Source organism: Semicossyphus pulcher, unplaced genomic scaffold (genome assembly GCF_022749685.1).
Source record: "Semicossyphus pulcher isolate SPU_LCO1_2020_fin unplaced genomic scaffold, fSemPul1.0.p SCAF_10, whole genome shotgun sequence".
NCBI classification, from domain to species: domain Eukaryota; kingdom Metazoa; phylum Chordata; class Actinopteri; order Labriformes; family Labridae; genus Semicossyphus; species Semicossyphus pulcher.
The window spans coordinates 8,655,465-8,668,659 of NW_027211604.1; the positions used below are offsets into that span (position 1 = coordinate 8,655,465).

Here is a 13,195-nt window from a genome sequence, read left to right on the forward strand (position 1 = left end):
CTCGGCACAACAGATCACCTCTTTTCAGTCATGTACAGACACTGTTTAACACTGTACCTCTCACGTGTCATTGAAGAAAACTAAATAAAAGCCCCCAAATAAAAACGTTTCCACAAGAGGCAAAGACAGTTTAAAGGAGGGACAGTTTTTCTTTTTTTTTTTTAAAGTCGAGCACAAACACCGAGTCCAGCATTTCCCATTACAGACGATTGATTACTGGATGAAGAAGCAGCACTTTCGGTATTTTGTTTCATCTTTTCATGATTCCTCCTCCCTCACACACCGTGAAATAACACCCTCAAAGTGACAATCAGCTGCTACAGTAGTGACTCTTCTTCACTTAGAACACTCATCCAAATCCAGCATGATGTCATGAGGCTGGTTATGACATCATCAACCATGCCCCGCCCCCCCAACCCCTGTCTGTCTGTGCGTTTGCCGTTCAGTAGCTGAATATCTGAGTAGTGTACCTTTGGCGAATAAAAGCAGATCCAGAGCTGTTGAACCGGCACGTTAACACCTCGCTCCGCCTCACAACATGATCACTACAAATAAAAAATATATTAACAGGAACTCTGGGATGCTCGTCACTCCATCACAACTATCTGAAGAAATTAATTAAAAGGAATTTGTATAAAATCTGCTGGATAAGAGTAACTTCAAATATATTAACAAGGGTGTTATTGGGGTCTACATCAGCTTTAATCAGAAACTAAATCAGCTAGAACTCATCAAAAATGAGACGTGTTGATTTTCTGTATCATTTATTCCTTTTAGTCTCATCCTATGTGTGCATCTATGGATAAATTAGGTTATAACTCAAAAATAAAAAACAAAAATGCTTTTAAAAACGTGTTAAAACATCAATTTGTTAAATCAACTCAAATCAATTATGTGCTACTTCAGACAATAACTTGACAATGGACTGTCATGAGTATACACACACCAGCAAGCGTCATCCGTCCCATTCAAACTGATTTTGGCTTTAGGTCACACACATCTGAACGCAAGCCGTGAAATTTGTCAAACCTTACAAAAACACATAAAAACGCTCGTCGCTCTCAGCCGCGTCCATGTCGCTTTAAAAGAAGAAATTAGGATTAGAACTTGAACAGCGTTGCAAAATGTTACAAAAACAAAGAAAATAATGGCACGGATATATGCTAGAAGCAGATTTTAAACAATCAAAATTGCTGTAAAAGTTTTTTTTTTTTTTTCACACAGGCACCTGAACATGAAACAACCAGGGAGGGGGGGGGGTGGCGATTCGGAGGAGGGGGGGGGGTTGAAATATATGAGGAACTTGCATATAATAGGAAGAACTCGCTACGCACACACACACACCCACGAAACGACGAGGCCAAACTCGCAAACCTGGAAGCCTGCATTAGCATCCTTGAGGTGATTGCACATCCTGAGGGGGTGGAAATATATAAACTCCACATGATCAGGCGATTCTGTCTCAACAGTCAGTCACTAAAAGCCCCCCTACCCTCCCCGCCCTTACCCCCCCCCCCCCATCACTGATTAACCATCTACTCAGCTTCAAGAACCTGTTTTTGGTATGCAGGCTACACTGCTAATAAAAGTTCTATCTTTATAGATGCATATTCAACATAGCCTTTTTGCTGTAATAAGTGCTTCACAAAGAGGAGCCTTGGGGTGGGAGGATGGGAGATTCTCTGATTTCCCTGTGCAGGACCATCCTCTTAAAAACATGACAAAATAAGTCTTTTTAAAGGTCGTAAGACTACAGTAACATCACATATTACTCGATTTAACACCCTGTTTTACATTTAGAAGCCTAAAGATGCGCCATTGTCCACTGATAAATTTGGCATTTACCATATAAGAACCTGATTATGTCACTGTGTCTATAGATTACGGGCAAATTAACAGTTTTAGTAACGTTATGACAGATTAAAACATCCACAAGCAGAGAAATAACAGAAATGCTAATGTGCGATATCTCCTCAAACACCCCTGCTTCCTCATCGACCACATCCGACACAATTGTTCTTTTTCAGAGGGCAGCGTCTGATAATACACTCATCCATCACACGCTGTACAATGGAAGCCAAAACAAAGCATCTTTAAATACCAGAGAGCTGACTGAGATTAGACATGGAAGCTAAATGTCGGGCTGCAGTCACCACGTTCTGCAGTGCCGTCTAATCAGGACACAGTGGAGAGAAGTGTACTTGAAAAGAGCTCAACCCGACAGAAACGGCAATAATATAGCAGGAGGCGCTTCGCTATGAACACATGAAGGAGAAAATCAACCATTAAAGATGGCGAGAAGATTACAGTCTAGTTTACATAGAAAACATGGAGCAATGTGCTTTTTAAAAAGGGGGAATAATACAGGAAAACTTAAGATTTCAGAGCCCAACATGATGGATGACAGCACCTTGCATGCCATGACGGTTTTCCCTCACAAGTAGTTATTTGGTGTTTTGTCACAACATCATGAGACTCTATATTAAAGGACTCCAATTCAACGTTTCCAATTAAACATTACAGGACAGGGGCCATTTGGCAAAAAACAATATTTAACATAGTCATGGCTTTATCAACACTACCTGAGTTACATTTAATAATTCTGTATGTATTTTTTTTCTGAAAAGTAACAGCCCAGAGCCATTCTTTCGAGGAGTAATTCTTGTCAGTACATATAGATCTCTCTCTAGCAATTAAAAGATAAAAGCAATTAGTTTACATAAAGTGCTATTAATCCACACGTTAACCAAATCAAATCTTCTAGAGACAAGAAACCCGGTCAGTTCCTTCGTTGCGTTGAATAAACTGATCCTGATTTGGAGGTGGTGATGAAAAGTGATGTCACAGCTGGCCAGTTAGCAGTTTGAGCTAATTTGGGCTCCCTAGACTTAATTCGATCTTTCAGCATGAGCTCTTTTGCACTTAAAAATTTGTGCAGCAAACTGAAAACGCACCCTAAAAACATTTTTTTTGAACAAACGAACGAACTGCAGGCCACACCAGCATCTTGGGTGATGATTTTTGTAGCTCCATATAACCCATTTTTCACACAGCGTATGGATCACACGGTGTTATTGCACACTACTTTGCAAATGTTAAATGTTATCCACAGTAAAACATAAAAGTACAACTCATCTTCACATTTTAACACAGTTTTGACAAAGTAGCTAGTCAGGGGGAACCTAGATTAGTATTGCAGTTGGTGTTACTGTTATCTTTGCATGGCGATGAAGAGTGACCTCTGACTCGTTCATGTCCACCAGTAAACATGCAGGAAATACAAATGCCATAAGACAGAAAAATAAAGACCCGACGCTGAGTCGGGACAAAAAAAATCTAAGTTGTAAAATGCAACACATGTTCCTTTAACGAGAGGAATTGAACAGTTTTTACACAGACAGAATGCAGGCAAAAGAATCTGTATGAACATCCTGAGTCTTGCTGCGGAACAAATAGCACAAACGCAGAAGACCTTGTTGGTTATGTTGCTAGAAATGTCTCTCCTGTACTTCCTAAAGTCACGATTCATATATTAGAAGAAGTTTGAATCTGAATTAAGGAATCGTCTCCACTGACCTCATAACAATGTGCATGAAATGTATGAAAAGCTTTGACATTTAAAAGGTGTATCCTTAAGCGGAGACCTGATTTTTTAAATCTTTTGCGCACCTGTAGTAATGAAATGAAGGGGTGAAGCTTTCCTTCAAATGGGGCACTTCTGTACCTGTGCTCTGGGGTCATACTGCAGTGCGGATTAACACTCAATTATCACGTTAGGTAGGACAAAACGGTATAAAAGAAAAAGCAAGCGTTTCATTTTAGAGGCTCTGATTTCCCCCTAAAGGATTTAAGACAAGGTTCTCCCTTCCTGGATGGGGCCTCACCTACGAGCTTCCACTTAACTTACAGTTTAACAGGACTCCGAAGATCTTTAGTCCACAACTTCAAGGCATTCTTTGCAAAGTGTGTTCTCCTTTCTTCCACTATGAATTCAAGCTTGCACACATGTGTGTATGTATAACGTCTAACATATCTACAATGAACTCATTTGAATGCGTGAAGAAAGAAAATGACTGAGGCATCCCATAGTCAGACTGACGGCGGCCGCAGTTCAACAGGATAAAGGCTTAGGGAGGTGCAATCCATGACACCTTCCTTTGTTGAACATCATCCTTAAAGAGCCACGAGACAAGCGAGCATCACAGCTCCAAAGTTTGCAAGTGTCCGTTAAGCATGTCGGAGAGGCACCGATCAACTCCTTAAACGTCCCTCCAGAGTGTGCGTGCGTTTGTCTGATGCCCCCGAGGAAGTCTGTTATTCCACCCGTGACTCCAAGGAAAATCTGCCATGCTATACTATCAATGTTTTCACAGTTGTCTCTTTATCTGTCCGACAGGATTTATGATTTCCAAGGTAGGTAACCGCAGCACCCAGAGGAGAAGAAGGTAAGTACTGTAGACCATCTACCTCACTGATCAGGTCCATCCTTGGTCTCATCATAAACCACTACTCTTTTTGGATCTACAGCAGAGGGGGAGAAAGGGGACATGGGTTAGACTATTCAACATAGAACATTTAATATGCAACAGATAATCCAGATTTTAATCGTTTTGGAAAATGGTTTACGTAAGCTTCTTGTAATGTTACTTTGCCTTGATTGAATTCACATCTCAGATCTTGTTTACATTTTCCTTCGTTTAGTGCAACGCTACTCTTGATGCATAAAATTGACACGACAATCAATACGTTTAAAGCAATCTCACCCTAGTGAAAAGGCATATGTCATTCTAGCTAGCAGTTGATATTTAGCTAACATATCCTCAAATATCACTGAACTCGTGCTGCCTGTGTTGATATCAACAGCCTGTCTGCAATAATTGTTGTTTTTCACTTGCCAGCTGGCAGACGGCAACACCAGAGGACCGTACACCAGCAGTATGTCTCACTCAGTCATTTTAACACTCTCTGTTGGTGATTACCTCGGGTTGCTTATGTTTCCGATGTTTAGTAATAAAACAAATGTGGCCTTTTGTCTTTCGAGGATTTACCGTTAAGTGATGTTAGTCACGATACATAGCTATCCGTCCCCCAGAGGCACGTGGGGGGCATTAATGCAGTAAGTAAATTTAATTCATGAATGTCCTCGGATCAATTTGTTGTGACTTTGCAAAACAATATTCAAGTTATTTTTCAACTAAAAGTCAATCTATGTATGTGCACATAAAAAAGAAACATTTCGATTAACTTCATCACGTATGCAGCTTAGTCTAGATCCTCGTGTCTTTTGATGTTGAATATGTGCCTCAAAAGCTGCAATAAAGCAGCGCATTTATGAAGAAAAAAGTATAAGTTTCTTCTCTTGTATAATATGTTCTTACATTTCGATGCCTGAACATTTCTAAAAAAAAAGAGTTTAGAAAAAACTGAGGCCAACAAGTTTAGTTTACCTTGTTTTTGCAAGTTGAAAACGGATTCCATTTCTGTAAGGAAGGAAAAAACACGGATTAGTTCAGTGTCTGCATTAATTGGTCATTATATTTTTGCAGAAATGTAATACTGATTTAACAAAAGTCATAATTTAACATACATTGGGCACATCAAATCTCCTGACACTTCATTTTGTTAGTTATAATCCTCAAGATCCTCCAGAAGTAAACTCCAACTTTGATACTCTGGCTTTTCTACATACTATGATATTTACTAGTGATGCACCGATGCATCGGCTGAACATGGCAATCAGCCAATATCGGCCGTGTTGACAGACATCGGCCCATCGGCAAAAAAGGTGGCATGCGCCGACGGCAGTAGCTGATGTTTTTGTTATTCAAGTGTTTAATTGTGCAGTAAATGTAATTGTAACATGAAAGTATTTATGTTTTCATTAAGATATTTGTTAGGCTATGTAAGCACGGAAAAATGTTTGCACTATGACCAGGTGATTCTAAAACAGGCTAAAGAGGCTTTTCAGGCAGTTTTTTGTTTTTGAAAATATTATTATGTGAAAGAAGTTTAAATAAAAAGTTGTATTGAGGATTTGAAAGATTGAATTCATGCTTTCTCAAAGAGAATGATGAAGGTGAATAAATTTGTTTTGGCCCCTTATCCAGACGAGGGCATAAATAATAGCAAAAATTACATTTATTGAAAAACACATCAGCAAAATTGTTGTTTTAAACATCGGTATCGGCTCTTATTTTCTCAATCGGTGCATACCTAATATTTACACTCTCTAATAACTCTGTGTGCATTCGTTTTCATTGTTAATTGGGAAGTCTGCCATGCTCGCACTGGATTATTTACAGGAAACAATCCAGCCTTACTGATTGAAATTTTTTCTTATCATCAATATCAGTCACACTTCACCCCACAATCAAATCAGAGCTGTAATAAGTCTCTGCTAATGCAAACCAAACTTTTCCTAAAGCTTCACATTACAGGCTTTCAAATGCTGAGACAGTGGGTGGAAGCTGCCAACAGACAAGCTTCAAACAGAGGTTAGTGCTGTGCATGATTGTTAAATGTTTGGAGTCATTTTTAAAAAAGACTTTGTAAGCGGATCATTTCTTATTTTTGCAAGGCAAAGACGGAGTGTGAGCAGCCACGGTGAGCTGTTAGAGTTAAGAGTTTCAGACGACACGCTTCACACCTTCAACTTTTCACAACAGTTAGTGTCATACTGTAAAGTGGAAAACCACTCACACCTTTCACAGCATGAAACCACACTGAAGTTTAATTGACTCAACTTGTTATATACATGTAATAAAGTGTGAGTTTGTTTGGTTGCACTCATGGACTCTCTGCTCTTGTATTTAACCACTCTTACCATAACCATCTATAACCACAAATCTTAAGGATTACAACCTAAATGGTTGGAAAAGTTAATTACAAAATAGCAAAAATTGTGAAAATTACCTTTAGTGTGATAAGTGACAGCAGCTTTAATATCAAAGGACCCCCAGCTACACCTTCTGCCAATGTCTTTAGAGTGGGCCTGCTCTTTAGATGAGCCAAACAACAGAGTGGTCAGCTGGCCCTGTGCAGGCTTAGCACCGTTGTCTTTACTGGGGGCCGACACAGCAGAACCCTTGCCCTCAGCTTTTGTCTTTTCCTGGCCACATGAAGTCAGCTTGTTCTCCTCCTCACTCATCACACAAGCAGCAGAACAAGCATTGCAAGGTGCACAAGTCCTTTTCTCCGGGTCTTGAGCCAAAGTGCCGGGCTCCAAGAACGATGGGCTAACATCAAAGCAGGGCTGGGCAGTTTTGGCTGTTCCAGCCTGACACTCGCTTTGAGCCACAGTAGTCTTGTCCTCTGCAGCCACCTGGCCACTTCCTCCTTCTGGCCCCAAGTTGGGCTCATTGATGAAGGAAAGCCCCCACTGATTCTGGAAGATATCTCCCAAGGCTTTCTGATTTGTCTGAGCAGCCGGCGGGTCAAGGTGACGAGCACTAGGGAGCACAGGTTGCATATTTAAAGGGTAAATTAAAAGAGTACACTTTCTAAGCTCATATGCTTCTCCATCTACAGGACTAGTTGTAGAGCTACAGTTACTTTCCAAAGGAGATGCTACATTCTCGCCACTTGGGATAGATGGGGCTGGTGGAATACTACTAGCAGCAGGAGCAAAGAAGGTACCCACTGACGGGCAGCCGTTTCCATTTCCAGAAACAGGGCCATTAGTAAAGCTAGCTGAGGTGATAGTTTTCATAGCAGACATAGGGACCTGTGACAGTCTAACCGGAGGAGGCAGTGCCTCTCCTCCACCTTGAGCTACTTTGTTGAGGTTTTCTTTTACTTTACTTGCATAACTGATCTTGGGAACAATTTTAGCACTGCTATTGTCCACAGGAAATACTGGAGGGGGCTTGAACAAAGTCCACGAGTCCTCTTTTGAAGGTGAGGAGAGCTTGGCTTTGTGCCTTTCCTCAGTCTTTTTACCAAAGGTGCCAACTGTTTTGCCATCAGAGTTTTTCCTCTGAGATTCACCCATTGAAGCCTCTGAGGCAACAGCCCGCCTGGCTGCGGACTGAGCTTCTACTTTATGGGCGGCTCTAAAGCCATCAAGTCTAGAAGTGACTCCCTTCTCCGTCGTCTCAAGATTAAAAGCCCCGTGATCCTGCGTAGTGTTGCCCTGCTGCATGTCTTTCTCTTTTTCTCTTATCACATTATCAGAGTTCTTGGCGTTGTTGCATCTGGCCTTGCGTTTCTTGGGAGTAGTGTATCCACCTTCTGAGCCGCTGCCATCATTGTCCTTGCTAGAATAACCATTTGTAATTAAGCCACAGTTTACAATGCCATTTTGAAGCAACGCAGAGTCTTTCTTATCCAAGGGTTGGCCCTCATGATGATTCAATTCCAGGGCCTTGTCCTTGTCATTTTTAAGGTCCATATTCTTCTTATGGTCCAGTCCTTTGCTGCTCACTTTTGGAACAGTGGTGTACAGCTTTTGCGTTGACTTCTGCTTCACATTTGCGTTACTTGTGTGTCTGTTACCATTGCTGTTGGGGGGATGTGACATACCAACAGTATCAGACAGATGTGGATTCTTGTCCCCCTCCTCCTCACTGATGTTTACTTTTTTATTGCCTGAAAGGGGAAACAAAATCAGTTTATACTGAAATGACTGAACACTTCAACCAGCCTTTCCACCCAACTGCAAGGACATTTACAAATACACATCTGTTTTCCCTCCGGAGGGAAAACAAAATGTATTTAAGGATTTCACATTTTAGGGATATATTATACTTAAAACTGGTTAGGTAAAGGTTTGATCATGTGTTAGGCAACATATACAGTATATATATATATATATATATATATATATATATGTTTAGTAATGTATTTGTTATGCAATAATGAGCCCCATAGGACCCTAGAATCAGAAAACCTGAAAAATGCTGAATCAACGGTTATAGAAATTCATGAATTATTAACATTCATACATACATTCAATACATTTGTCTCTGCTTGCCACACTGATAAACTGGTGTTTCCTATACAAACCATATGCACCACAACATGGATAACTAAAAAATGTATTGTGTTTATAGTTTAGTTCCTCTAATAAATCAACACAGCAGTCAATAATTAAGATGACATCAAACTAAGATGACATCAAAAGAGTTCAAGAGAATGTAAGATTAAATGGGTGCTCACTGTATTAAGCAAGTTATGGAAATACAGTCTACTTCATAACTGTGACCTATTACCTTTCCAGAGAATCTGATTTAACGTTAAACCAGTTGTTGCAATGTGTTAAAGGAGGACTCAGAAGAGCATCTATTAAATATACTTGGACTGCCATTGAGCCACAAATAGGTCTTTGCATTGCACAGAGACATGGGGGCTGCTGTGTCAACGTGGGGCTTCCCATTAAATGGGGCTGCCCCTCATGTCTGTGGGCACAGCACAGGGGCTTCTGCATACAGCCTCGCTTCTCATATTATAGGGAGAGAGGTTCTCGCCTATATGCAAGCAAACGGCTTGACATAGCTTCCCGCAAACGTTAGGTCGATGGTTAAAGTGTCCGTTCTGCTGCAACTAACGTTATTTTTATCAGTAGCATGTAGTGGTTGAAATCGAGTTGCTGCGTGGCTTCACGTTTACTGGACAACATGCAACAGGCCTGTCAGAGGCAGCTAGCGTTAGCTAATGTCAACTAGCTAGCGACTCGTTTGCCGTTAACACGCCCTAGCACCCATAGTCGCTTGAGCCATAAGATAGCCAATTAACACCAGTGACTCAAGCAGGCAAAAGACGACAACGACATGCCAGGCTTGCAAATGATCGTGGTTGTAGAGAAAATCTTAACTATCCAGGTTACTGTAGCGTTAGCTCGCAGTGATATTCTAACATGGCCGACAGGAAACGGCAGCTCAGAACATTCCAGTGGAGCCGGCTCGTGCTCCCAAACTGGACACAAGCATGCTGAAATGAATAAAGCTTTGACTGCTGTTGGGGCGACACGCCAAGCACACTTAACAATAAATATGGTTAGAAAACGTGTTATTATAGACGGGTACTCTGAAATGCTACATTTGCAAAAGAATAATGGATGGTGAAGCCGGCGCACAAGGTCAATCCCCGATATGTCAAACCACCACCAGCGACAACTGTCACGCAACGTCAGCTAGCCACAGAGCTAGCTGACTTAACGGTTAGTTTTCTGGACCGACAGCAGACAACTATCGGTCTTTTCAATTAAAAAACCAACAGCTGCAAGGTCTCTTATATTATTCTGAGCTACAGCTTATGGTTTGTAATATTAGCGAGCTAGCAGGATAAACCCCCAATCACGATGGAGTTAACGTTAGTTAGCAAATGCTAGTCGGCTCGTTGACATTAGCTGACTAAGGCTAGCAAGCGTTAGCTCACTTCTCCGGATGGCCCAACCTGTTTTCTTCGTCTGCGTTTCCTGATGCTGGCGCTGGAAGTGGCTCTGATCATGTTTTAGACAAGTAGTATGTTGAATGGAGTTTCTGTCCTCTCCGTGGTGGTGATATTGCCTGTCTTGTGCCCGATCTTTGGGCTGTTCCTCCATTGAAGTGTAGAATGTCGGACTTGTTCACCCACTATGTTAGCTCACTGGGTAAGTACAGAACAGTCCAATCACCACCAGAGTAAAACGGAAGCTATTTGAAGCCTCTGTAAACGTCAGCAGTAAACGTCTAAAAATGGCTCTGTTTTGGGTGGTCACCGCCACTAAAGTCAGTGTCTACTATTTGGGATGAGTTATGCAGGAAATATTTGCTTGGCTTTGCAAGATTCTGGCAGATGTTTGAAGTGTCACTACAGACTAGAATTGCGGACAAGTGACATTTAACAAATCTTTTAAGGGTGGGCAATAACGGGGTGGGGTTCGTGTATGAACCAAAATCATATGACCAGAGGCGCTGCCACGTCTCCAGCCAGTGGACACTTTAATGGAGGGTCCAGGGGAGACAAACCCCACTCCCAAAATGGAAAGTTAATACCAAATTTATTACCTCTGTCTTTAAACTTTTTTCATGCCTTTAAGGTTTTTTACCACATGTGGAATGAAAAAACATGAAGTTCTTGTGACTGTTCTGCACTCTACATTTGTGCCAAAAGAGGCAAAAAATACTTTAATACTTGCCAAAAACTAATACTTTAACCAGACTGTAGTTTGCATAGAAATGCCTATTCTAAAAGGACTATTTATTTTCTGCATACCTGTATGATTCCTGTCTCAAATACCATCAGCTCACAAATTTCTTTTTATATCAAAGAAATACACATAACAAGAATCTATCTATACAACATACTTAAATAATTAAGCCATTGTCTTAGGGTTTGTATGTAACAATGAGCCGATTAAATCAACATATTTAAACCATCTTGTGTGGAATAGTAATTCTGCGTTGTAGCCCCCTAATGTCTGTCACCTTTTCTCCTTTTTAGCACCATTTAAACAAAATGTTGCCCCACATTTAACTTGTTCATAAGCAATAGGCTAGTGTTACATTTTTGTCTACTGACACTATTAAGTCAGTGAAATCCCCCTCTTATTTAATGCTATAATAAAGAGTTTATGGCTGCACTGCTAACTCACACTGACAGATTGCCAAAATTTAGGCTTTTTGCAAAGCCATAAAAAACACCCTAAAAATGTAGTAAAGTAAAATCAACAATCATATTTAATATTTACATTTTTAATCCTGTTTAAGTGACTTATAATATGTAGAAAATGAGCTCTTTGTTTGCCAGAATCGACACATTAATATGAACACAAAACACAATTTGAATTTATTGACTCTACATGTAAAAGACAGTCCCAAAAAGCAGGACATCCCCACCTCTCATAGAGTGTCTTATACTGAACTGTGGATATGTAGGACAGTGTGACATGGTGCAATATTGCACAAATGGGGAATAAAGCAGCACACGGCGCCCTCTTGTGGTTAGAGATACAAAGTCTCGGATTTTGCATGTACTGCATTTGACAAGAGATGCAGTCAAAGTTCAGTAACTCATAAAAGAAATCCTTGAGTTTCTGTCGCTGGTAAGCCCAAATCAGATTTAAAAATTACACATATTAATAATTATTCTTCAGGATTAAATGTTATATTATGTGAGTAATATAATCTCTTTAGTAATTGCATGCATCTCACTGTGTTTCTTATTAAAAATCTCAATGTCTTCACATTGAGCATCTCTTCATGTCTTTACTGCTATATAGAAAAGAGCCTATCCGTGTCTCACACAGTCTCATAGTGCTGATGTATGTAGCACTGCTCCCCCTAATGTATATCTATGTGACAGCTACCTTTATCAAATTAAATATTCATATCACATCTTCATCTTATGACAAGGTTTATTTTTAAAATGAGACCAGGTTTCTAGAGATAGACCCAGTCTCACAGAAATGCTACTTCCGTAGTTTATTAAAACCCTGTACATTGAGAGGTACTGAGCACGTTATGGGACCAGTTTCAGAGACGCTGTAGCATTGTGCACATTTCCCATATGAAAAGCAGAGTGAGGATGAAAATAACCTTGACTGAGGGAAGTCAAATCTAGTTAAAATCTAGCTCAGTGCTGGTGAGATGCGTCTGGCTTCACAGGAAGTCTTCGTTTGAAATTTTAAATATTATAATTAAGAGCGCACATGAATTGTAATTGTTTGGTTTAGATTAAAGCATGCTGTTAGACTTGTAGAGTAAAAATTAAATATCATTAAGCATCAAATTATGTTTCTGGGGTTTAAATGAAGACAGCTTTTAAAACTAACATCATGCATAGGAAAGGTTACACTCTGATTCAGTATTTCAAATTAAAGCATTTCTTTATTTTATATTCACCAACAAAGAGTTTAAAGGGTAAATTTGATTCTCAACAAAAATACACAGAGACCATTTATTCTCAGTGTGTGACTCGGGCTTTACACAAACACAACTCCCATCGGGCAGGCTGAACAAACTGAATTCAACATTTTTTTAGATATAATATATATAATATGATAAATTGTATTCATTTGAAAGTGAATGAAAACTAATTAGCATTATACACCTCCCCTATCAGCATGTTATCATCTAATAATGGCAGATTTATCAACACACTGTTGCTCTTGTGGAGGGGATGAACATCATTGATTATATCTCTTAACTTGTCCTGATGAGAAAGATGGTTAATAATAATGATAATAAAAAGAGATGCTGTTTTTGGCGTAGTGTGC

The 13,195-nt window shown here is 40.0% G+C and overlaps 1 protein-coding gene across 1 annotated transcript; it reads right to left on the reverse strand.

Moving 5' to 3' along the window:
* Positions 1 to 1,501: 1,501 nt before the first annotated feature.
* Positions 1,502 to 10,560, reverse strand: nufip2 (nuclear FMR1 interacting protein 2). Its single transcript, XM_069675409.1, has 4 exons — positions 10,393 to 10,560; positions 6,913 to 8,586; positions 5,448 to 5,480; positions 1,502 to 4,521 (listed from the first exon to the last, which is right to left on the reverse strand). The coding sequence occupies exons 1-4, from the start codon at positions 10,538 to 10,540 to the stop codon at positions 4,469 to 4,471; spliced, it is 1,908 nt and encodes a 635-aa protein (XP_069531510.1). The 5' UTR covers positions 10,541 to 10,560; the 3' UTR covers positions 1,502 to 4,468.
* Between the last annotated feature and the right edge of the window lie 2,635 nt (positions 10,561 to 13,195).

What these genes read in the sequence shown, in the direction of transcription:
- nufip2 (XM_069675409.1), bottom strand. Translation starts at nt 10,540, where the DNA reads ATGGAGGAACAGCCCAAAGATCGGGCACAAGACAGGCAATATCACCAC. An exon ending in TGTCACTTATCACACTAAAG is followed by an intron (nt 5,481 to 6,912) that starts GTAATTTTCACA and finishes CCTTCCTTACAG; the next exon opens with AAATGGAATCCGTTTTCAAC. An exon ending in TTTCAACTTGCAAAAACAAG is followed by an intron (nt 4,522 to 5,447) that starts GTAAACTAAACT and finishes CCTCTGCTGTAG; the next exon opens with ATCCAAAAAGAGTAGTGGTT.